General features: G+C 42.5%; 1 protein-coding gene across 1 annotated transcript in view; it reads right to left on the reverse strand.

Annotated features, from left to right (window-relative positions):
- The window catches only part of SLC13A1 (solute carrier family 13 member 1), a 59942-nt gene extending 34751 nt beyond the window's left edge, over positions 1-25191 (reverse strand). The window contains exons 1-7 of the mRNA XM_027825594.3: positions 25092-25191; positions 11321-11449; positions 8366-8502; positions 3756-3943; positions 3592-3649; positions 3455-3503; positions 679-839 (exon numbers count right to left, since the gene is read on the reverse strand). Coding sequence (XP_027681395.2) covers positions 679-839; positions 3455-3503; positions 3592-3649; positions 3756-3943; positions 8366-8502; positions 11321-11449; positions 25092-25190 — 821 coding nt within the window. The 5' untranslated portion in view covers position 25191. The remainder of the gene's footprint in view (positions 1-678; positions 840-3454; positions 3504-3591; positions 3650-3755; positions 3944-8365; positions 8503-11320; positions 11450-25091) is intronic.
- Positions 25192-26104: the final 913 nt, after the last annotated feature.

Consider the following 26104-nt stretch of genomic DNA (forward strand, 5'->3'; position numbering starts at 1 on the left):
TTTAATCTAAATGACGGTAAAAGTTCTGTAAAAGTTCAATTTTCAATTATGCCAGTTTTAACAAAACATAGGGGGCAGTCAGACATTATTCCTACTACTTAGAAATCACATTAGCCCATTAGAGACATTTGGGACACAAAGTGAAACTGACAAAATGATCATTGATATCACTCAAAGAGATGCCAAATAGTATCGGGGAGATAAAACGGTGCTGTCACAGCTGCTTTGGAATTAAAAGGCAATAAAAACTTAGCTCCAATTCTATTTAGCAATGAGCAAACGTCTCTTAGAGCCAGAAATTGTGCCATTGGTTATCAGTATTTACACGGAGTGGTACCTAACTCCTCGAATAAACCCACCTGTTTCAATGGGAGAATTCAAAGAGTAAAGTATTATTCAATTTGAGGAAGGATGACAGAAGTCTGGCTGTCATTTTGCATTTGTAGAATGAGTCCTTGCAACCTTCCCCAGTGCAACTGAATGTACGCAAATCAGATATCATCATGGAATTTCATTGTATGTCTTATGGGAAAACAACAAAATCATGATGCCAGGCATTGCCAAGTCATAGTATAAAACTCCAGACTATAACACACTTGGGGGGAACCAGCTAAGAGTACAAAAAGTAGTATCTGGACTTCTGGGTAACAGGTACAGAAATAACTTGGTATCTCTTACGTATTGAACTGCTCAGCAAAAATCAAATTTGTTGATGTTCCTGTGATTGTAGTCAGCCCTCCAATGGTAGAAGAATAAGCAATACACAAGCACATCATTTTGCACATCATCTGGTCTTTCTGGTTTCTGTATTTCCTTCCTGTCTCAGCTGGGGGCAGATTCTGCTCAATAAGAATACATATTGATTAATGTATGAGAAAGGTTCATCTGACATCATAAACTCTACATAAAAAACAGTGTCTTTAAGAAGCAACCAGCTTTCAGTATTTCCCAGCATTCCACAGGGCTGTTTCATTTGCTAGGAGTATTGTCATACGCAGCATTTGTTGGTGCCTAGGACTATGGTTAGGGCCCTACCAAATTTACCGTCCATTTTGGTCAATTTCACAGTCATGGGATTTTAAAAATAGTAAATTTCATGATTTCAGCTATTTAAATCTGAAATTTCATGGTGTTGTAATTGTAGGGGTCCTGACCCAAAAAGGGTTTGGGGGTGGGGTTGCAAGGTTATTGTAGGTGGGGGCTGCGATACCACTATCCTTACTTCTGCACTGCTGCAGGTAGTGACCCTGCCTTCAGAGCTGGGCAGCTGAAGAGTGGCAGTTAGGGGCCAGGATCCCAGCTCTGAAGGCAGAGCCACCCCCAGCAGCAGTGCAGAAGTAAGGATTGTATGGTATTGCCACCCTTATTTCTGTGCTACTGCCTGCAGAACTGGGCCCTCAGTTAGCAGCTGCCACTCTCCAGCCGTCTAGCTCTGAAGGCAGCAGCGCAGAAGTAAGGGTGCCATGGTATGGGGTATTGTCACTCTTCTGTGCTGCTGCTGGCAGGGCACTGCCTTCAGAGCTGGGTGCCTGGCCAATAGTCACTGCACTCCAGTGACCCAGCTCTGAAGGCAGCAGTGCAGATGAAAGGGTGGCAATATCACAATCCTCCCAAAAATAATCTTGCAACCCCCTTTTGAGTCAGGACCTCCAATTTGAGAAGCTCTGGTCTCCCCTGTGAAATCGGTATAGTATCGGGTAAAAGCACACAAAAAGACCAGATTTCACAGGGGGAGACCAGATTTAATGATCCGTGACTTTTTTTTTTTTTCATGGCCATGAATTTGGTAGGGCTCTAACTATGGTAATAGAAATATTACAGAGAAGAGTTTTTCTCTAGTTTTTCTCAGTCCTTACACAGGTAAAATTCCCACTGAAATTAATAGTCCAGGATAAGGATGAGTAATAACTGATTAATAACTTCAGGATTTGGCCCACAGACATTCAAATTCTGGGAAATCCTGACTGGATGGTGATGTGCACTGGTTGCCTTTTGGTGGAATGTACTAATTTATTCTATTGTGGGTGGAGCTAAAATTCCTCCTTAGAACTGATGCCTAGCCATTCGGTCCCTAGTCTGTAGCGGTGCATGGGATTCTTCCATCCTAAGTGCAGGACTCTGCACTTGTCCTTATTGAACCTCATCAGATTTCTTTTGGCCCAATCCTCTAATTTGTCTAGGTCCCTCTGTATCCTATCCCTACCCTCCAGCATATCTACCTCTCCTCCTAGTTTAGTGTCATCTGCAAACTTGCTGAGGGTGCAATCCACACCATCCTCCAGATCATTAATGAAGATATTGAACAAAACCGGCCCCAGGACCGACCCTTGGGGCACTCCGCTTGATACCAGCTGCCTACTAGACATGGATCCATTGATCACTACCCGTTGAGCCCAATGATCTAGCCAGCTTTCTAACCACCTTATAGTCCATTCATCCAGTCCATACTTCTTTAACTTGCTGTCAAGAATACTGTGGGAGACCATATCAAAAGCTTTGCTAAAGTCAAGGAATAACACGTCCACTGCTTTCCCCTCATCCACAGAGCCAGTTATCTCATCATAGAAGGCAATTAGGTTAGTCAGGCATGACTTGTCCTTGGTGAATTCATGCTGACTGTTCCTGATCACTTTCCTCTCCTCTAAGTGCTTCAGAATTGATTCCTTGAGGACCTGCTCCATGATTTTTCCAGGGACTGAGGTGAGGCTGATTGGCCTCCTTCTTCCCTTTGTTAAAGATGGGCACTACATTAGCCTTTTTCCAGTCTTCCAGGACCTCCCCCAATCACCATGAGTTTTCAAAGATAATGGCCAATGGATCTGCAATCACAAACACCAACCCCTTTAGCACCCTCGGATGCAGCGCATCCAGCCCCATGGACTTGTGTTCGTCCAGCTTTTCTGAATAGTCCTGAACCACTTCTTTCTCCACAGAGGGCTCATCACCTCCTCCCCAAGCTGTGCTGCCCAGTGCAGTATTCTGGGAGCTGACCTTGTTTGTGAAGACACAGGCAAAAAAAACATTGAGTACATTAGCTTTTTCCACATCCTCTGTCATTAGGTTGCCTCTGTCATTCAGTAAGGGGCCCACACTTTCCTTGACTTTCTTCTTGTTGCTAACATACCTGAAGAAATCCTTCTTGTTACTCTTAGCATCTCTTGCTACCTGCAACTCCAAGTGTGATTTGGCCTTCCTGATTTCACTCCTGCATGCCCGAGCAATATTTTTATACTCCTCCCTGGTCATTTCAAATGTCCAATCTTCCACTTCTTATGTGCATGTAATGTGTATTTAAATATCTACATATATATGTGTACATATAAAAAAATAAACATTTAGATAACAGTGAGAGGTGCTATGTAAAAACTAGATTAGATGGCTAGGTTAAAATTATGTTAATTAACATGTACTAACTGCATGATTTTTTTTCTCAAAATAATCGCATCTTAAATACCTTTTCCTTTTCAGTCTCGCACACCGTGTGATCCTCACCATTGTTATCTCTGGAAAAAAAATTCCTTACTGTAATAAAAGAACTATTTTGCTTAAACAAATTCTTAAAATATGAATGATGAAATCCATAAATTATACCCTTGAACTTCTTTTGTTTTCTCTTTCCAGTCACTAGCTTCACAGTCTTTAACACTTTCTGTAAAATATTAGTGGAATTAGAAAGATAAATACTGCAATTTAGCTGGTCACTTTCAAACTGAAGAATGAGGGCGGATGAATATCAAAACTGTATGTATGCACACCATCAAGTTCCAATGCCTCATTGGTGGATCCAGTTGCATAATTCATCTCCAAGGCATCGGCTTCTGCTTCGGCACCCATGATCTGCTGAGCTACAGCCTCTACAATTGGCATCACCATAGCAGCAGTAGAGGTGTTGCTAAGCCACATAGACAAGAAGCCACAGCTAATCATGAAACCCAGCGTAAGCCTGAAATGAGAAATACTTCAGTCTTTGACTGTTCCAGTCTATTACTGTTCCATTAACCTCTGCTATCAGCATCCAATTCAATACAAAAGCATAACTTTTTCGGCATAAAAATTGGGACGATAAAAAACACCAGTGTTAAGGGCTGTTAATTTGATTGTGATTTTTTTAATATATAAAAGAAGAGTTATTCACACAAATTGTATACACTGTAAAATTGTGTACAGATTAAATATATTATACAATTAAAACAAGAGTAATGTTATTGACTTATGGTATCATCCATTTGGACAATACTTGATTCAAGATGTCATGACACATCAGACTGTTACAAGCTGAAATGGATGCTGCAGTCACAGCTCTGATTGCAGTGCAGGCATACATAAAGTCAGCACTGATCCAGTGTCCCTGGATGGTATTAGGGGTCACCTGCAACACATACCGTCTTTCAAAGGAAACATAAAACTGAGGTTAGATCATATCAGCTGTTCCTGATCCTTGGTTTGGCACTGATCTCACTTACAGTGGTTTTACACTGATGTAACTCTGTTGACTTCATTGGAGTTACTCCTGTTTTACCACCACTGAAAGTACATCAGAAACTGATGCTCCATGTCACTTTCTGTAACAGCAGATGAGTTAAACCTAGCATCATGAACAAGTTTTAATTAGGAATTTATCATCTGTCTACCTACATTTTTCTCTGTAATTTTAAATGAATACAGCCTGCTTCACTTCCTATACTAAATGGTTGTGTACTACTGAGCGCAGTTAAACAGTTGACATTTTTCACACCAAGAGGTGGCAGCAGTTCAGCAGTGGGTAAACTGAAATGAACGAATATAATTTTGTGCAACCAGTTAGTGAAGGTTGCAAAGCTCTTTGGAACCTCCCTGGCTGAAAGGTGTTACATCAATTATAAGGATTACTCAACTCATCAGGAGCAGATTTTTTAAAAAAAATATGTACAAAATAATTTGAGTATTTTTTAAAAATTCAAAATTACTCCCGTGGCATTGCTCTCCCTAATGACTAAAGGCAACATTTTCATTTAAAAATAGAAGTCCTTTTTCATGATAGAGACACACAAAAAAAATGAGTGGGCTAAATTCAGGCCCTGGACAAGTAGATGCTCTCTCTGCTTGTATTTCTGCCCATTTTTAATAGCCGTGATAATACAGAGTTGTACTTTTTTGACTGTAGAACTTGCTAATTTACAGTCTGATCCCAAACACTAGAATGACACTCATGGACCTCACAAGGCTTTGGATTAGATCTTCAGTTAGTCTCTTGTAGGAGTTGTGTGAGAAGTGGGTCTCCAGGACCAGGAGGCATTTGAATGGGGGAAGAGGAGTGGCTTTGAGGAAGACCAAAAGCTCTGGAAACAGATTTTTTTTATACTGGAAAAACATACAACCTTAACAGAGCTAGCAGAAACCGTAAGAAATAAAGAAAAAGAAGACATTCACTGACAGCTGCTTTGAAACAATTTCTTATTAACTTAATACATTTGATGGTCAGATGTTCAAAGGATCATTCAATACATTGGAGAATTAACCTATTCCCAGTAGCTCCAGTGATTAAGAGCTGATGATTCACTGATCTAAAAAATAACAGAGCATGTCCTAACCTGTTCAACCTCAATTTTTCCTAATCTGTTCCACCCGCAGTATTTCAAGTGAGGCTTTGTATGAAATCGTGGTTGACGGCTTCATTTATAACGAATAATAAAGCTAATACCCTTTTGCCATATAACAATGAGAGGAGAACCCTGTTTGCCTTACTCACGCAATTCGTCCCTGTGGGCTACATCCTCAGCTGCAAGTGAAATACGGTGCAATTGGTGGTGAGGCAAAGGTTACTCTATGCGATCTCTGTGTTTTTTTTTACTAATCTTGGGGCCAACAAGGGAGTGGCCCAGTCATGAGTGTAATTTAGAGTAGCCTCAAGGCTATTCTAAGGTATGCCATGCGAAGCTGTTCATGGCCCTCAGGGGCCTTTCTGGATGCCAAGAAAACCAAAGCACAGTGCAGCTTGGCCAGACCTGAGGATGGAGCCTACTGTCTGTCGAATTCTTGAATGAAATCCTGGCTCCATTGAAGTCAATGCCAAAACTCCCATTGACTTAAATGAGACCAGGATTTCACCTCTTGTCTGTGTTGAGGTCTAGGGCATAGTTCTAACCTGAACTCCAGGTCAGATGGTGCACAGATGTCACAACTGCTCATTTAAAACACAGCTAGCCTGGTTGACTAAGAAAGCATCTCTACCCTGTATGATTTTGGCCTGCATACGAAGTGGTGGTACTACATCTCAAACTATCAAGGTTGTAGGCTTCTCTGTATTTTACTGGTGATACTGCATCTAAAAAGCTGTATTTGAAATGCAAAATACATAGTACAAAACTGGAGGGGATTTAGCGAAGAAGAAAAAATGGGCAAACCCAGCTTTCACTTCTGTGGCTTTATAGTCTTCACTGTCAGAGAAACTGCTGTGGTTCCTATATGCAAGGGCAGGGCTCGGGTGCAGGCTGCTGCTCAGAGGAGCAGAGAGCTCAGCACAGAGAACTTGTGCCTGGTAGTTTGCAGAAGGCATGTGAGAGTTGGGCATGAGCTGGATAGGGCTGAGGGTGAGGCTCGAGGAACCTCCACTACTTAGAACCTTCTCAAGAGGAGGTGGTGGTTTAGCGGTGGGGTGGGGTCAGGGCAGAACTGCTGCAATCCTCACGGTTTCAGTATTGCCTGTGGAATGGTCTACGTCCAGCTTGAGGGCAGGATTCCTTTCTCCATAACTGCACAGGGGGCTACCCAGCAGAGTCCTCAGCACAGCATTCAGGTCATCTGCTAGGTTACTAGACTTCAGCCAAGATGAAAGGACTGGCGAGTGTGAGTGATTAGGAAAGATTAAAATAGCTAATGTGCAAAGCTTGGCTAACCAATGAGGAGGGGAAGATACAAAAGCTCGGTACAAATATTTGATAGGCATGAACATCAAGGAAGGAATAGAATTCTTGAGGGGGCTCAAGGAGGGTAGTTAAGAGTAATGGGAGAAAATTGAACACAGTAAAATGTAGAATAGCAGGAAGATTTTTCTAATAATAAAACCTGTCAGGGAAGAGAATAGTTATTAAAGGAAGTGGTGGAAGGCCCATTTAAGAAATTATTGAAAACTAAGGCAGACAAAGCATTGGAGAATAGGGATAATTCTGCACTGCCAGAAGGAGAGATTAGATGATCTAATAGGCATTTTCCACCACTAATATCTGACTTCTTTTTGTCTGGCCTTTTAACGTCTAGCTTTTAACGTCTGTTTCTTAAAGTAAGATTATGAGAATCTCATATTCTGGGGAGCCAGACTGACACAGCACATTTCCTGTCCAGTCTTACTGAGATGCTGATGGAGGCCTCTACTTCACCCAGAGCCTTCTTGTTCAGAAGCCAAGGGTAGGGTATTCACCTCATATGACATCGCTAGCTCATTATCAAGAGATGAATGTGTGATGAGTATTTTCAGTTCCTTCACTGCATCATCTGACCATTCTGAGGCTATGACTACACTAGCACTTTTGTCGGCAAAACTTTTGTCGGTCAAGGGTGTGAAAAAACCCACACCCCTGACCAACAAAATTTACACTGACAAAAGTGCTAGTCTGGACAGTGCTATGTCAGTGGGAGAGCATCTCCCACTGATGTAGCTACTGCCACTCATTGGGGGTGGTTTAATTATGCCAGCGGAAGAGCTCTCTCATGCTGGCATAGAGCGGCTACACAGGAGACCTTACAATGGAGCAGCTGCAGTGGTACAGTAGTGTAGACATAGCCTGAGTTGGAGAAGTTCAGTTCTGTTTGGTAGCTGCTTTCTTCACAGATAATGGCAAAGAGGAGGCTCGGTCTAGAGAGCTGAGGCCCTCAATTTTCTTTTCGTATGTTTTCCCCCTCTCCTCCTCCTTTCTTATTGTCCTCCCTACCTTAAACTGTGAACTATTAGGGTTGAGGACTGTCTTACAGTAGATTTTGAAAGTGCCCAGAACACTGCAAGTACTTCTGAAATACAAATTACTAATAATAAGCATGTGACATGACTCTTCAGTTGTGGGCTTTACAATCAATCATTAAGAAATATGAGTCTTAAATATATTCACAAATTCATAATATATTTGTTCTGAATATTACATAGTTATTGTGAATATCAGAGGCATTAGAAATAGAACTCATTCATATCCTAATTATCCCTATAATTAGAATTTCAGCAAAAGAATAATGTTTCACCTACTATAGTTCAATCAAAGCATTTCACATATTTTCATTTTATTTCAGCAGCAAAAGGTGCCTGGAACAAAACAATACCCCTCTGTAGGCAATTATTTCTGTACTACCAAGTTTTTCATGAGCATTACCATATTCCAATGTAGTATTTAGTACATACCATGTAGGGTTCACACCCACCATCATCACCATTTTCAAAGCAATTCTCTTGTGCAAATTCCATTTTTCTACTGATGTGGCCAAACAAATTACTCCAATTAATAGCAAATGAAAATCTTTGAAATAAGAGGATGCCACCTGAAATCAAAAACAATTTGTTAATGAAACAGGTGCTTTTTAGCTATCATTTTTAATATGACCAAATAAAAAATATCAGCCTCAGTAGAAACAAGTTAAGGCATGCATTGAAATATGTGCTGGAAAGGTCCCATTTTGTTTTAATTAGGTCAGTGCTATCGCTTAAATCCATGTGAATCACTGGGTACATGGAGTTAAATAGGTGTGAAACAATGGAAGAAAGAGGATAAGTAAGGCTGTCAATTAATTGCATTTAACTCAGGCGATTAACTCAAAAAAATTAATCACGATTTAAAAAATTAACCAGGATTAATCTCACTGTTAAACAATAGAATACCAATTAAAATTTATTAAATATTTTTGGAGGTTTCTCTACATTTTCAAACATATTGATTTCTGTTACCAGACAGAATTCAAAGTGTACAATGCTCATTTTATATTATTTTTATTACAAATATTTGCACTGTAAAAATGGTAAACAAAAGAAATAGTATTTTTCAATTTACCTCCTGCAAGTACTGTAGTGCAATCTCTTTATTGTGAAAGTGTAACTTACAAATGTAGATTTTTTTTGTTACATAACTGCACTAAAAACAAAACAGTGTAAAACTTTAGAGCCTACAAGTCCACTCAGTCCTACTTCTTGTTCAGCCAATCACTCAGACAAACAAGTTTGGTTACAATTTGAAGGAGATAATGCTGCCCACTTCTTGTTTACGTCACCTGAAAGTGAGAACAGGGTGTTCGCATGGCACTTTTGTAGCCAGTGTTGCAAGGTATTTACATGCCAGATATGCTAAATATTCATATGCCCCTTCATGCTTCGGCCAACATTCGAGAAGACATGCTTCCATGCTGATGATGCTCGTTAAAAAAAGAATATGCTAATTAAATTTGTGACTGAACTCCTTGGGGGAGAAATTTGTGACTGAACTCTTCTGTTCTGTTTTACCTACATTCTGCCATATATTTCATATTATAGAAGTCTTGTTTGGTGACCCAGCACATGTTCGTTTTAATAACACTTTCACAGCAGATTTGACAAAGTGCAAAGAAGGTACCAATGTGAGATTTCTAAAAATAGTTACAGCACTCGACCCAAGGTTTAAGAATCTGAAGTGCTATCCAAAATCTGGGAGGGACGAGGTGTGGAGCATGCTTTCAGAAGTCTTAAAAGAGCAACACTCAGATGCAGAAACTACAGAACTCGAACCACCAAAAAAGAAAATCAACCTTCTGCTGGTGGCATCTGACTCAGATAATGAAAGTGAACATGCGTCGGTCTGCACTGTTTTGGATAGTTATCAAGCAGAACCCATCATCATCATGGACGCATGCCCTCTGGAATGGTGGTTGAAGCATGAAAGGATATATGAATCTTTAGTGCATCTGGCACGAAAATATCTTCCGGCACCAGCTACAACAGTGCCATGCAAATGCCTGTTTTCACTTTCAAGTGACATTGTAAACAAGAATTGGGCAGCATTATCTCCTTCAAATTGTAACCAAACTTGTTTGTCTGAGTGATTGGCTGAACAAGAAGTAGGACTGAGTGGACTTGTAGGCTCTAAAGTTTTACATTTGAATGCAGTTATTTTTCGTACATAATTCTACATTTGTAAATTCAACTTTCATGATAAAGAGATTGCACTACAGTACTTGTATTAGGTGAACTGAAAAATACTATTTCTTTTGACAGGTTTCAGAGTAGCAGCCGTGTTAGTCTGTGTTCTCAAAAAGAAAAGGAGTACTTGTGGCACCTTAGAGACTAACAAATTTATTTGAGCATAAGCTTTCGAAGTGAGCTGTAGCTCTAAGGTGCCACAAGTACTCCTTTTCTTTTTACTATTTCTTTTATTTTTCACAGTGCAAATATTTGTAATAAAAAATAAATATAAAGTGAGCACTGTACACTTTGTATTCTGTGTTGTAAGTGAAATCAATATATTTGAAAATGTAGAAAACATCCAAAAATATTTAAATAAATGGTATTTTATTATTGTTTAACAGCATGATTAATCCTGTGATTAATCATGATTAATTTTTTTAATCACACAATTAATCGCGATTAATTTTTTTAATCGTTTGACAGTCGTAATAATAAGGTTAATGATGTAAGCAGCCTAAGATCATCAAGCACATTTCACATATGAACTAAGCTAAAGGTGAAAGCCTGCTGCATTAGTCCATTTGATCTTTAATCGATCCAGCTACCTCTCCATAGCAAACACTTTGAGATATAAGGATTTAGGACATGATCCTACAGTGTCTATCACAATGGTACCTCAAGCTCAGGACTATTCACATGTTTAAATGTTTTTCTGGTTTGAAATCAACTGGTATCTATTCCCACTGATATCAAGGTAGGCGTTATTGGGCCCTTAGCATGTCATATTTCTGATGTAATGTAGTGTAACATTAATAACACTTTGCATGTCCATAGCACTTTTTCATCTATTGATCTCAAAGCACTTTGCAAAGGGAGATACATTTTATTATCCCCATTTCACAGATGAGACAACTTTGGCTAGGAGATGATGCCTGCAATAATTTGTGCTGGCTTCTGCTGCAGGTTTGAGCATGAGATGGAACCAATTGAATATATCTCGGTCCAGAAAAACACTTAAGCTGTGTGCTTAACCTTGAGCATGCGAGTAGTCCTGAGCTTGAGGTCCCATTGTGATAGATGCTGCAGAAACACATAGTAAAAACAGCTGATGAAATTGCAGCATTACACAGTTCTTTCTTTGGGGATTCCACAGTTTATGGCTATATAACATGTGAAGCGTAAGAAGATGGGGAAGAAGAGGAAGGTTACCTCCTTGGATTCCATAATACCAAACAATGGGAACATTAAGGCAGGAAGTAAAGCTGAAACAGCCAGTGGCAGAACTTCTGTGAGCCAAAAGATCGCAACCACAAACAGCGTGTATGCACATTCTGCTTCCTAGAATACACAAGACATCATTAAAAACAAGATTGGCTTCATCTAGCAAACAATCCTACAGTTGTATAGGGGACCAATCCAAAGCCCACCGAAGTCAATAGAAGGACTCCCAATGACTTTACTGGGCTTTGAGTTGGGGCCCAAAGCTTAATTGTACTTAATATTATCATCAAAAGCAGATAATTTGATTTATATCCTTATAAATAATAACAAACATTATGACAAAACAACATTATTTTATGCATTTATTATTTTATTTATTATTTTTCTCTGTTTATAAACACGCACCATTAAAAAGAAACACCCACCATTTGCTCCAGGCACTTCAGGGACATTTTGAAACTACGATTATGTAAGTAGATTATGCCAGGAACCTCCCTTCACTCAAGAATTACAATAAATCATAACCCCCAGCAACTAAAAATATCCTTTTGATCTTTATGATTGCCCAAAGAACTCCCATACAGGCAGTATGTGATAATTAGATTTTGCCATTGACATCAATGGAGCAAGGATTTCACCCAGTCTGCTTCGATACAGTTGTCCTTATGTCTTGCAGTTTTAACAGGTTTTTCATTCTGAATCCTGAAACACAGGATTCACTTTACCTTCGCCACTGAAATGCAGCTACCGCGGTAGCAATTGAAGCTGTAGAAGGAATTGGGGTAGATAGAATGAAATTACCAAAACTGGAGTTTGGCCAAACCTGCTCAGAGCTTTGGGTTTGTACTGAAACCAAATGCATTGTATTTGGAATTGTTAGGCATATTTTGCACAGCTCTGGTTTATACTTCTGCTTCTTGAAAAAAGTGCTACAGAACCTTTCTTACCATGTGAGGTCAGGAGAGGAAAATGGCATATGTATTGTTGGCATCCTTTCTGAATCCTGAAACACAGGATTCACTTTACCTTCGCCACTGAAATGCAGCTACCGCGGTAGCAATTGAAGCTGTAGAAGGAATTGGGGTAGATAGAATGAAATTACCAAAACTGGAGTTTGGCCAAACCTGCTCAGAGCTTTGGGTTTGTACTGAAACCAAATGCATTGTATTTGGAATTGTTAGGCATATTTTGCACAGCTCTGGTTTATACTTCTGCTTCTTGAAAAAAGTGCTACAGAACCTTTCTTACCATGTGAGGTCAGGAGAGGAAAATGGCATATGTATTGTTGGCATCCTTTCATCTATGAGAGACGGTGGGAATTGCAGGCTGTGATGTAGATGATTTGCAATGTCTCATGTGACTGAATAATCCAATCTGAGATTTGCATGATCTTTGACAGTTATTGCAAATATATGTATCTTGGTTGGGAGCAGCTTGCTTCCTATGGGCTCTTTTCTCTTCAAGCTGTAGGAGCCAGCTTCTGTCATGGACTTTGATACCCTGATGGAGACGATGGCACCACTTGTTACGATCATCATATGTATGTACAATGGCTAATAATAAAAGATGTAGCTTTGGGGATAAATGATGGGATACAGTTTTTACCTTAGGAAGGCTGGTTCAAATCCAGACCAGGGGAGTAATGGCCAAACATTACTCCTTCTACTGGCAGTTTTTGCTCTATGTGAAACAAGCTGAAGTGTCTGTATTGCAAAACTTCTACCACATTTGACAATAATTTGCATGTTTATTCACACATTTAGCAGAAACTGGACTGATTCCCACCAACTAACGGTGAATCCTGCAGAAAAAAAGAGGTGGATTTGTGAGGCAGGGTGCAGAACGATGCAATCTGATAGCATCTGTTCTGTGGATAACAAGACACCTTCATTCTCCAGGACCATCAATCTAGCACCTTTTATTTACAGTAAAAATATATTAATAGTTTAGAAAATCAAGCAAGCAATGGTATCCTTTGCATTGCTGTGTATGGTGTTTACATTGGAATATGTATGAAAGTATCTCATGTAGTTTCTCTGATATCAGCAAAATTTAGGCCCCCAAAAGTCAAATTAATGTCCACGATTTTTGTCAGGTTCAGTGAAATCCTTACTTGCTTAATGCAGCTATTTCTGAAGGATTCAGTGAATGATTTTCCCCCCATTTTGGTTGTTTAATTTTATAATGGGAGTTTTCCACTGAGTCTCAATGACTTCTGTACTAGACTTTTACGTGCTACTGAGATCAGATCAGTGCGAAGAAGAAGTACCAGAAAAACCATTATCCAGTGTGATTGTTCTGCCAACGTGGAATTGGCATACCAGGAGCCATTCAAGCCTCAGAAGTTGCTGGCCTGAAATTACTTCATACATTTAGTTTAAGTGTGACAAAGTTCTTCCTCTACCTTGGTGGGTCTTGCACTTATTGGCGGATTTGCTCGCCTTGGAGCTTCACAGTAGCCCTTAGTTTGGCCATTTTCATGAACCCACAGTCCAGGTCAACTCCTCCTGTGTCTGACCAGGAGTTGGGAGGAAACCGGGCCCGCCCTCTACTCCGGGTTCCAGCCCAGGGCTCTGTGGAATGCAGCTGTCTAGAGTGCCTCCTGGAACAGCTGTGCGACAGCTACAACTCCCTGGGCTACTTCCCCATGGCCTCCTCCCAGCACCTTCTTTATTCTCACCATAGGACCTTCCTCCTGGTGTCTGATAATGCTTGTACTCCTCAGTCCTCTAACAGTATGCGTTCTCACTCTCAGCTCCTAGCACCTCTTACTCCCTGCTCCTTACACGCACACCACAAATGGAAGTGAGCTTCTTTTTAAAACCAGGTGCCCTGATTAGCCTGCCTTAATTGATTCTAGCAGCTTCTTGATTGGCTGCAGGTGTTCTAATCAGCCCATCTGTCTTAATTGTCTCCAGAAGGTTCCTGATTGTTCTGGATCCTTCCCTGTTACCTTACCCAGGGAAAAGGGACCTACTTAACCTGGGGCTAATATATCTGCCTTCTATTACTCTCCTGTAGCCATCTGGCCCAACCCTGTCACATATTCCCCCTCCCCGCCGCTCAACACTTTGGGGTTAGGCAATTTGAGACGTCAGGCAGTGTAATCGTGACAAGCCATCTGCATTGCCATGGTGGTTCCAGCCTGGTGTTGTATAGTGAATTGGAAAGGTTGTAGGGACAGGAACCATCTGGTCACCCTTGCATTCTTCTCTTCATTTTGCTGCATCCACTGCAGGGGTGCATGGTCGGTCACAAGGGTAAACCGTCGTCCCAGAAGGTAATAAGGTAGTGTGTCCATGGCCCATTTCACAGCGAGGCACTCTCTTTCAACCACAGTATACTTCTGCTCTCTCGGGAGGAGTTTCCTGCTGAGATAGAGGATTCGGTGTTCTTCATCTCTGACTGTCTGCGATAGGACAGCTCCCAATCCTACTTCAGATGCATCTGTTTGTAAAATGAATTCTTTGTTGAAGTCTGGGGCTATAAGCATGGGGTTACTGCAGAGGGCTGTCTGTAGATCCATGAATACACTCTCTGTGGCATCTTTCCACTTCACTATGTCTGGACCCCGGGCTTTTATCAGGTCTGTCAGGGGACTTGCTCTGGTAGGAAAATGGGGATTAAATCGTCAGTAGTACCCCACCACCCGCAGGAATACCCGGACCTGCTTTTTCCGATTCGGCCGGGGACAATTTTGGGTAGCCTCTAGTTTGTTTAGTTGGGGCTTGACCATGTCCCTTCCTACAATGTAGCCAAGGTATTTAGCCTCGGCTGGGTTGGCTGTGAGGCCAGCCCGTCTTAGCATGTCCAGAATCACTTCCATCTTTTCTAAGTGGGTTTCCCAGTTGGGGGTGTGAATAATCACATCATCCAGGTATGCTGCTGCATAACTGGTATGGGGCTGTAGGAGCTTGTCCATAAGACACTGGAAGGTGGCAGGTGCCCCATGCAGTCCAAAAGGAAGAACAGTATATTGAAACAGACCCTCTGGTGTAGAGAATGCCATCTTTTCTTTCACATCTTTGGCAAGGGGAATCTGCCAGTATCCCTTTGTTAAATCAAGGGTGGTCAAAAACCGGGCATTGCCCAGGCTGTCAACTAACTCATCGATATGGGGTATGGGGTATGCATCGAATCTGGATATCTCATTCAGCCGGCGAAAGTCATTACAAAACCTAGTGGTGCCATCGGGTTTGGGCAGCAACACAATCGTGCTTGACCACTGACTGTGGGACTCTTCGATGACTCCCAGCTCCAACATCCTTTTTACCTCTGCCTTGATCTCCCTTTTTGCCGCTGGGACCCAATAGGGCCTTAAAGTTACCTTTGCCACAGAGTCTGTGATAATGTGGTGATATGCTTCGGTGCTCCGACCTGGTTTGATTGAAAACACGTCCTGGTATCGGTTGATCATCTCAGTTACCTCCTTCTCCTGGTTTGGTGTCAGATCAGTGAATATCCTGATCTGCTCCTGCATATTATTTCCCTGGATCAGGGTCTCTTGGGCCACTACACACACCTCTCGTTGGTGCCAAGGCTTTAAGAGGTTAATGTGATAAATTTGTTCTTGTTTCTGGTGTCCTGGCTGCCACACCTTATAGGTTATTTCCCCCATGGGTTCAACCACCTCATAGGGTCCCTGCCATTGGGCCAAAAGCTTGCTTTCTGCCGTGGGTACCAACACCATCACCCGATCCCCTGGTTGGTACTGTAGGACTTTTGCCTGGCGATTGTAATGGGTTCGCTGGGCCTCCTGCGCCTTTTCCAAATGTTCCTGTACAATAGGAATGACCCGGGCTATCCGTTCTCGCATCTGCAAAACATGGTCAATTATATTTCTCCCCTCATTGGGTTCCTCTTCCCAGATTTCTTTTGCGATATCTAGTATACCATGGGGGTGGCGTCCGTATAATAATTCAAAGGGGGAAAACCCAGTTGAGGCCTGAGGTACCTCCCAGATTGCAAACATAAGGTAGGGTAGTAGGGTGTCCCAATCCTTCCCATCCTGACTTACCACTTTCCTTATTATTGCCTTGAGGGTTCGGTTAAACCTTTCTACCAGCCCATCAGTCTGCAGATGATAGACTGAAATTCTCAGGGTATGTATATGGAGCAGCATACACAGGTCCTTCATTAGCTTCGACATAAATGGGGTACCTTGGTCTGTTAATATCTCCTTTGGTAGCCCCACTCGGGCAAAGATCCCCACCAACTCTTTAGCTATCGTTTTAGAGTCCTTGTTCCGCAGGAGGACGGCTTCTGGGTAGCGAGTAGCATAATCCAGAACGACAAATATATATTGGTGGCCCCGGGCTGTCTTCTCCAGGGGTCCCACTAGGTCCATGGCTATTCGCTCGAAGGGGACCTCTATGAGGGGAAGGGGTACTAAAGGTGCCCTCAAGTGGGGACGGGGACTGTGCAGCTGACACTCCGGGCAGGATGCACAGTATCTCCGCACTTCTTCATGTACTCCGGGCCAGAAGAATAGTCGCAGGACCCGTGCCAGGGTCTTCTCTACCCCCAAATGCCCCCAAAAAGATGACTATAGGCCAGACTTAAAACAGCATTCTGGTGTTTTTGAGGTACTAGGATCTGCTGTACCTTCTGCCCCTGTACTGGTGCAACCCGGTATAAGAGATTCTTCTTCATTATGAAGTAGGGTCCTGGTCTCTGGGTTTTCCCTTCCACGGGGACCCCATCTATTTCGGTCACCTCCTTCCTAATGTTGTCGTACCTTGGGTCTTCAGCCTGGTCCTGTCCAAAATTTCCTCTCCCGGGGCTACTCTGCCCGAGATCTAGGGGGCCAGTCTCTGTTGCCTCTACTGGTTCAGAGGCGTTAGGGTGTGGGTCAGACTCGGGTGCTTCTCCCTCCTGGGTGGCATCCTTCTCAGCTGCTCGGGTCCACCTACCTACGAGAGCGACCCTCTGGCTTACCCAGGCACGAAGGTCTGGCAGTAGTCCTCTCATGTACCGGTCGATGACCAGAACCTCTAGTATTTCCTCCGGACTCTGGGACTCAGTTCGTAACCACTTTCATGTGAGATGGATGAGGTCATATAATTGGGACCATGGGGTTTTGTTTTCCTGATACCTCCACTCATGATATCTCTGGGCCCGCACTGCGGTCATTACCCTATGTTATACCAATAATATAAAAACCAGCAGCATCTTATTAAAGGGGAAAAGGCAAAATGCCACATTTATTGTGAATACAGAAAGAATCATAGTAAGCAGTTAGTTATAGCTATAACATTCCATTCAATTTCATATTTATTCACACATTCATTCATACACACACACACACACACACACACACACAAACAGGTTCTGCAAGGCTGTTATCATAGTTACCAGCCTTAGAGTTGCTCATGCGAAGCCACTGGCCAGGTGGCCTGGACATGAAGAGGGAGCAGGGCCTTGTCAGATGCTCATCTGATGCTCCTGGAAGTTGGTTTGCAGAATCAGACCCCAAAGTTCTCACTTTCTAGAGTCCATTTTTATAGGAATTTCTTCCTATGCCAGTCTATGGGAATTGCTTCATCATGCTGTTGCTGAATCAATCAGCAGATGGCACACTCCTGATGGCTCCATGCTGCCAGATGTTACCTTGTTCTTTGGTTCTCCCATCCTTGAGGCTGTTGGGTGGATTCCAGTCTGCCCTCCGGAGGTCCTCTGGTTATTTCCACTTGACGCCTTCTTAGCCAATGGACACTGGATTCTTAGGCTGGCACCTCCCTGATCATTCAGTTATTATCCACACCAAGCCTCCATCCACATACATCCTCTATCTCTATTTTAATCACAATTGTTAACAAAGCAAGATGAATACAACAAAAGGGCGGGGAGTCTCTGGGTGCTGTTTCTGTTGTTACAGAGTATTGCTTTGAGTCTCTCTCTGTGTGAGTAGTTGTTGTTACAAAGAATTGCTTTGAGAACAGACTCTGTCTTATAATGTACTAACACAATTAGCAGCTTGCAAGTTTCACGCAGAGAGGGAGAGAAACAGTACCAAAAACCAAGAGACCTCTTAATTAGTAATACCCTGGAATTTAAACTATGGGGAATCAAATTCATTTGTGATTTTAATACAGAACTTCTTTAATATGATCCAACACCCAGATCTGGATTTCTGCTTTCAGCTGGGGGTACTCTGCCGCAGCCTCTTCGGGCAAATCATAGTAGGCCTTCGGGGCCTCCCCACACAGGAATGGAGCGAGGATGCCAGACCACTGTCCTTGGGGCCAAGCCTCCCGCAGGGCTGCCTTCTGAAAGGCCAGGAGGTATGCCTCTACATCATCCTGCTGTGTCATTTTCTGCAACCAATTGCTGGCCCGCATGATCTGCGTCCCATCATAGCCGCGGTTCAGCTCTGTAAGGGCCTTTACCTGGTTTACCAGTTCCCACAACATAGCTCAGTCTTGAGCAGCCTGGTCCATCAGCAAGAGATTAGTCTCTTGCTGCAGCCGCACTGCCTCCTGTTGGGCAACTGCCTGGACACGGGTAGACTCCTGCTGGGCAGCCGTGGCTTGTATCAGTGCCCGCACTACCTCCTCCATTGTGGTGAAAAAAAATAAAAATAGACCCTCTCCCCTTTTTTTTCCCCCAAACACTCTCCTTCTTCTGCCGCGCTGTGTACACCAAATCCCACCACTGACACCAGTTGTGACAAAGTTCCTCCTCTACCTTGGTGGGTCTCGCACTTATTGGCAGATTTGCTCGCCTTGGAGCTTCACGGCAGCCCTCAGTTTGGCCATTTTTGTGAACCCACTGTCCAGGTCAACTCCTGTGTCTGACCAGGGGACCTCTACTCCGGGTTCCAGCCCAGGGCCCTGTGGAATGCAGCTGTCTAGAGTGCCTCCTGGAACAGTTGTGCGACAGCTACAACTCCCTGGGCTACTTCCCCATGGCCTCCACCCAACACATTCTTTATTCTCACCATAGGACCTTCCTCCTGGTGTCTGATAATGCTTGTACTCTACAGTCCTCTAACAGTATGTGTTCTCACCCTCATCTCCTAGTGCCTCTTGCTCCCAGCTCCTTACACGCACACCACAAACTGAAGTGAGCTCCTTTTTAAACCCAGGTGCCCTGATTAGTCTTCCTTAATTGATTCTAGCAGCTTCTTGATTGGCTGCAGGTGTTCTAATCAGCCTGTCTGTCTTAATCGTCTCCAGAAGGTTCCTGATTGTTCTGGACCCTTCCCTGTTACCTTACCCAGGGAAAAGGGACCTACTTAACCTGGGGCTAATATATCCACCTTCTATTACTCTCCTGTAGCCATCCGGCCCAACCCTGTCACATTATCTAGTCTGACCTCCTGTTTAGCATGAGCCATAGCACTTCCCCCCAAAAATTCCTGGAGCATATTTTTTTAGGAAAACATCCAGTCCTGATTTAAAAAGGGCCAGTGATGAAGGATCCACCATGACCCTTGGTAAATTGTTCCAATGATTAATTACTTTCACAGTTAAAAATTTATACCTTATTTCTCATCTGAATTTGTCTAGTTTCAACTTCCAGCCATTGGATCGTGTCATAACTTTCTCTGCTAGATTGAAGAGCCCATTATTAAATATTTATTCCCCATGCAGGTACTTATAGACTCTAATCAAGTTACATCTCAGCTCTCTCTTTGTTACACTGTACAGACTGAACTCCTTGAGTCTATCACTATAAGGCATGTTTTCTAATCCTTTAATCATTCTCCTGGCTCTTCTCTAAACCCTCTCCAGCTTATCAACATCATTCTTGAATTGTGAGCACCAGAATTGGACACAGTATTCCAGCAGCGGTCGCACCAGTACCAAAGATCTGTGAGAGTGAGGGATCATTTTTCAGGATAGGTTGTAAATCTTTGATGATGCGCTGGAGAGGTTTTAGTTGTGAAAACACCATCCTGGCCACTATGGATGTAGAAGCCCTCTACACCAACATTTCACACAAAGATGGACTACAAGCTATCAGGAACAGTATCCCCGATAATGTCACGGCAAACCTGGTGGCTGACCTTTGTGACTTTGTCCTCACCCACAACTATTTCACATTTGGAGACAATGTATACCTTCAAATCAGCTGCCCTGCTATGGGTACCTGCATGGCCCCACAGTATGCTAACATTTTTATGGCTGACTTAGAAAAACGCTTCCTCAGCTCTCGTCCCCTAATGCCCCTACTCTACTTGCACTACACTGATGACATCTTCATCCTCTGGACCCATGGAAAAGAAGCCCTTGAGGAATTCCACCATGATTTCAAAAATTTCCATCCCACCGTCAACCTCAGCCTAGACCAATCCACACAAGCGGTCCATTTCCTGGACACTTCTGTGGTAATAAGCCATGGTCACATAAACACCACTCTATACTGGAAATCTACTGACCGCTATACTTACCTACATGCCTCCAGCTTCCATCCAGGACACACCACACGATCCATTGTTTACAGCCAAGATCTAAGATACAACCGCATTTGCTCCAACCCCTCAGACAGAGACAAACACCTACAAGATCTCTATCAAGCACTCTTAAAACTACAGTACCCACCTGCTGAAGTGAAGAAACAGATTGACAGAGCCAGAAGAGTACCCAGAAGTCACCTACTACAGGGCAGGCCCAACAAAGAAAATAACAGAACGCCACTATCTGTCACCTTCAGCCCCCAACTAAAACCTCTCCAGCGCATCATCAAAGATTTACAGCCTATCCTGAAAAATGAGCCCTCACTCTCACAAATCTTGGGAGACAGACCAGTCTACGCTTACAGATGTTAAGGAAAATTTAGCACATGTGACTCCATTTTGGTTTGGGGCCCACCATTGTCTAAAAGCAAGCACATCATGCACCAGGAGGAGTGTTCTTTAGATACTGCATTCCTGTGAAAATCCTCCTCCTTGTCTCCAGCCTGCCTTGACTCCCGGTATCTGTTCTTTGTCTGTCCCTAACTCCCTATCGCCTGGCCTTTGATGTGAGGCCTCCCATCCTGATAATAAAAGTTACTGATGCATCGCTTTAGGACCATGCTGAATTAACATACTAGTTTAGCACGAGGAATGCACCAAGCAGGGATAGGTGGTAGATAAGAAAAGGGTTTGTTTATTGGCTAAGGTTTCCGATGCACGAGGGCAACATGCTTTGCTAAAAGGTATATAAGCTTTGTATAATCTGTATTTGGGGTCCCCTCCTGGCTAGCAGGGGGGCACCACACTCGAGCGTAATAAACTTGGTGTTTTTTGGGAACTCTGCAGTTGTGGACTTTGTTTATGTGCCTCAGCCTAGATTTGAACTGTGCGTGACCTATCAGGTATAATTCGTAGCATTTGTGTGCATGTCCTACCAGGTGTAATTCATAGCATTTGTGTGCATGTCCTACGAGGTGTAATTCGTAGCAGTTGTGTGCGTGTCCTATCAGGTATAATTCGCAGCAGTTGTGTGCGTGTCCTATCAGGTATAATTCGTAACACAGACAGCCCCCCAACCTGAAGCAAATACTCTCCAGCAACCACACACCACACAACAAAAACACAAACCTAGGAACCTATCCTTGCAACAAAGCCCGATGCCAACTCTGCCCAAATATTTATTCAAGTGACACCATAGAATCATAGAATATCAGGGTTGGAAGGGACCTCAGGAGGCCATCTAGTCCAACCCCCTGCTCAAAGCAGGACCATCATAGGACCTAATCACATTAGCCACGGCATCAGGGGCTCGTTCACCTGCACATCTACCAATGTGATATTTGCCATCATGTGCCAGCAATGCCCCTCTGCCATATACATTGGCCAAACCGGACAGTCTCTATGCAAAAGAATAAATGGACACAAATCTGACATCAGGAATCATAACATTCAAAAATCTGTAGGAGAACGTTTCAACTTCTCTGGCCACTCAGTGAAAGATTTAAGGGTGGCAATTTTGCAACAGAAAAGCTTCAAAAACAGACTCCAACGAGAAACTGCTGAGCTTGAATTAATATGCATACTAGATAACCATTAACCTGGATTTGAATAGAGACTGGGAGTGGCTGGGTCATTACACATATTGAATCTATTTCCTTAAGTTAAGTATCCTCACACCTTCTTGTCAACTGTCTAAAGGGCCATCTTGATTATCACTACAAAAGTTTTTTTCTCCTGCTGATAATAGCTTATCTTAACTAATTAGCCTCTCACAGTTTGTATGGCAACTTCCAGCTTCTGTGTATATAGATCATCTATATCTATATCTATCTATCTTCTTACTATATGTTCCATTCTATGCATCCAATGAAGTGGGCTGTAGCCCATGAAAGCTTATGCTCTAATAAATTTGTTTGTCTCTAAGGTGCCACAAGTCCTCCTGTTCTTTTTGTGGATACAGACTAACACGGCTGCTACTCTGAAACCTGTCATTAAAAATAAAAGTGTCCTGGATTGTCAGTCCTGTTGCTTGAAGCCCTCCTTTTAACCCACCAAACAGGTACCGCACGGGCAGCAGCACATTGCCCTACCAGTGTGCTCCATTCCTAACATTGAGCCCTGTGTCAGAGAAGGAAAGCTGGCTGAGTGTGCATGTCCAGGCAAACTCTGGCTTCCTAAAACAGCCTGTGAGGAAGGATGCCCATTAGCATCAGCAGTGATGACACAACAATTAGATGTTTTCTTTAATATAAATCTCAGCTCTTGCAGTTAAGATTAGCTGAAACACAGTGAGGTGGGTTTTTTAAAAACTTTAATAGTGATTGCTAGCACATTGCTATCATTCCAACCACCATTAGATGCTTTAAGTCCCGACAGCAACTGGCCAGCTCAGCTGGGTGGTGGGGAGAGAATGTGGACTTTGGACACTCCTGCCCCCTCCTCATCCCTCTTGCATAGCAATACTGCTGGCAGTGGAGACATTGGATGATTTTTTATAATGGGGATGCTAAAAGCCATTGAACAAAACTGTAAACCCTGTATGTGAAGGAAGCCATGCATTCGGCTGCTGCCGTATCTTCAGCACCCCTAGTTCCAGTGCCTCTGGCTGGCCGTGTTACCCACCTGCACGCTCTGCAATCCCCAGACACATTGCCACTGGCCTCTGGGCAAGTGTGCACATGCACAGAAGGTTTGGGGCCCCCTCTTACACTCGTGCCTTTGCACAGGGCCAGCCATGATCTCACTTTTAATACTGACATATTCAAACAGAGATTCTTAATTTAACCCAGTGTTGTTCCACTGGCATTTCCATTGGTTTGAATTGGATCCAGTGGTTTGGGCCATGGGCCAAATTCAATGGAGCAGCACTCATTGGCACCAGCAGAGAAGTAATTGGATCTGTGCCAGTTTATACCAGCAGAGAAGTTGGCCCCATTTATCTATTGCTATCTCTTTCATTTTTAAAGCAGTGTCTCAGTTTATGCATTTTTAACCTTGAAAGACATACTTTCCTTCCTTTGATGGAGGACAAGAAACAATTGAAATTAATACATTCCTGCTTTGATTAGTGACAGATGGACTGATTAAGAATACATTTAGCATACCCATAAAATTCAGATCACTTTACTGCTCAGGGAAACATCTTTTTATTGACATTATTATTTACTTCTAACAAATGTCTTGATTACACAAGAATGGCCAGGGACAAATTCAGTTGTGTCCTAGATGCTCAGTAAATGCAAGGACTGTAATCTAAAGCACTGATCTTATGTACAACAATTAGACATTTTCTTAAATGTAAATTTGGCTTTTGCTGTTAGATCATACAAAGCATTTTTTCCCTTTAAAAATACTTGCTGCAAATTTCATCTGAAAGATTCAGGCAGACACACTTGAGAACAAGTGCAGAACAGGGGAAAAGATACCAGTTGAAGGGAAAAGTTAAAGGTTAAAGGTAACTAGAGTAATGGACAAACATAAGGAATTCCACTTTTATAGGAAGACATGTCCAGCCTGCCTAGGTCTAAGACCAAATTCTTCCCTTTTCTTCTTTCTACACATATGAGCCAGCAAAACCTGTCAAGTGAAGCAGGGGCACTTGCTCTGTAGCAAACCTCTTCATCGGGCTCCAGGAACATGGGCTTAGGGGCAGGCCTATGAGTGCAGCAAGGAGGGACTGATGAGCATGGTCTGCTGCAGATTTTGTGGAATAGCTCAGATCTGTACTTAACATTTTGGGACAGGCCTGTGAAACATTTTTTCACCAGTCCATCCTATTCAAATAAGGTATGCAACAGCTCCTACTCCAGTTCTCCAGTCTTCAAAAGAGACCTCCAGGTTAGACAAGAAATTGATACTCCCGATATTTCTAACGTAAAGAAGAAGCAGAACTTTCCTTTTTAAAAAATGAAATACAGAGATCTTCTTTGTACATCAGGAAGAAACAAAATAAAGGGCAAAACCCCATGTTTCCCTCTTTTTAGTTCATCTATATTGTATAATATATTGCAAATAGATTGGGCAACTTCATTGTGTCCAAAATTAAAACAAACCAAACAGGGTGGAATTTTCCGAACAGGCAATGTGATTTGGATGTCCAGTTCCCAATGTTAGTGAGAAATCTCTTAGCCAGCTCAGCTTAAGCAGAGAAAATAGATATAAACGGTTTCAGAAATAATTGTCACTTTGCTGTTTACATTAAACTTGTTCTGTTTTATATATTTCTGTAAAAACACTGCAATGTGAAGAAAATAATCCCTGATGCAAACATATTTGAGAATCTGGCCATTCTGAAAGGATGTGGGAAACTCACACAGACATACAGTATATAATAATTGCCTATAACATCAGTTCACTTACTTTGGTTCGAATGATGAGTGGTAATGGAAGTAAAAGCAGTGGAGTGAAGAGAATCAGTAGGAACCTTCGGTAGACCCAAAGCTGACTGAAAATTTTCATTGCTGAGAGCTGGCGGCTCAGTTTTCTGGTAGAAACTACCAAAAAAAAAAATCAGATGGCCTATAAATAGTTGACTGATTAATATTTCTCTGTCTAAACTATCACCTTTAGCCTTTGCAACAGACTGATTAGTCAAGCTGAGTTAAAAATAAATCTTGCTCTTTATTGTTTTAGTGTCTTTACTAACACTAGGAAGATAAGACTGGTGTTCATCAGTAAACCCCAGGCTTCAAACGTGCTCTGCGTTTAAGGTTTAGTAGTTTTCTTATTACTATCTGCCCCCACCCCTAACATATTCCTATAACTGGAATAGGGAATAGAGAGCAAGATCCTGCAAGGTGTTGAGAAAGCTCTTAACTACCATTGACCTGAATAGGAACTGAATACCCCCACTCTTATAGGAGTGGCCCCTTGCAAGGACAGGTTATATCTCTATGCTTGACATTTTATTTATGTTAAGCTCAAGCCTAGCCTGCTCTGTTTTAAAGGGAGCCCAGGAACTAACAAGAACCACAGAAAACGTGTGATCTGGAAGAAGAAAATTGTCTACCTACCAATGGCACTTCTAATACAGCTTTACTGTTAGTGAAAAAACAGGGTTCATTAGCATGAACAGGACATCAGCTGGCATTTCTGAAAGACATAATTGAAAATAAATGCCTACAAAATGTAAAGTAGAATGGAGTGAGAGTCAGATCTCTGACTGTAATGGCCCATGGCCTCGTATGTGCTGTGAGAGATGCACTCAGCTCAGAAAAGCTTTGCCAGGCTCCCACTGCCACCGATCCATTTTCATTTCCTCGACTTGCTGCGCAGAGTGATTGACAGCTGGAATTTAATAATATTCAGCCCTTAAATAGCACTTTTCATCCATAGATCACTAAGGAAGGTAAATATCATTATCTCCCTTTTAC

The sequence above is a fragment of the Chelonia mydas genome, chromosome 1 (assembly GCF_015237465.2).
Source record: "Chelonia mydas isolate rCheMyd1 chromosome 1, rCheMyd1.pri.v2, whole genome shotgun sequence".
Classification (NCBI taxonomy): Eukaryota; Metazoa; Chordata; order Testudines; family Cheloniidae; genus Chelonia; species Chelonia mydas.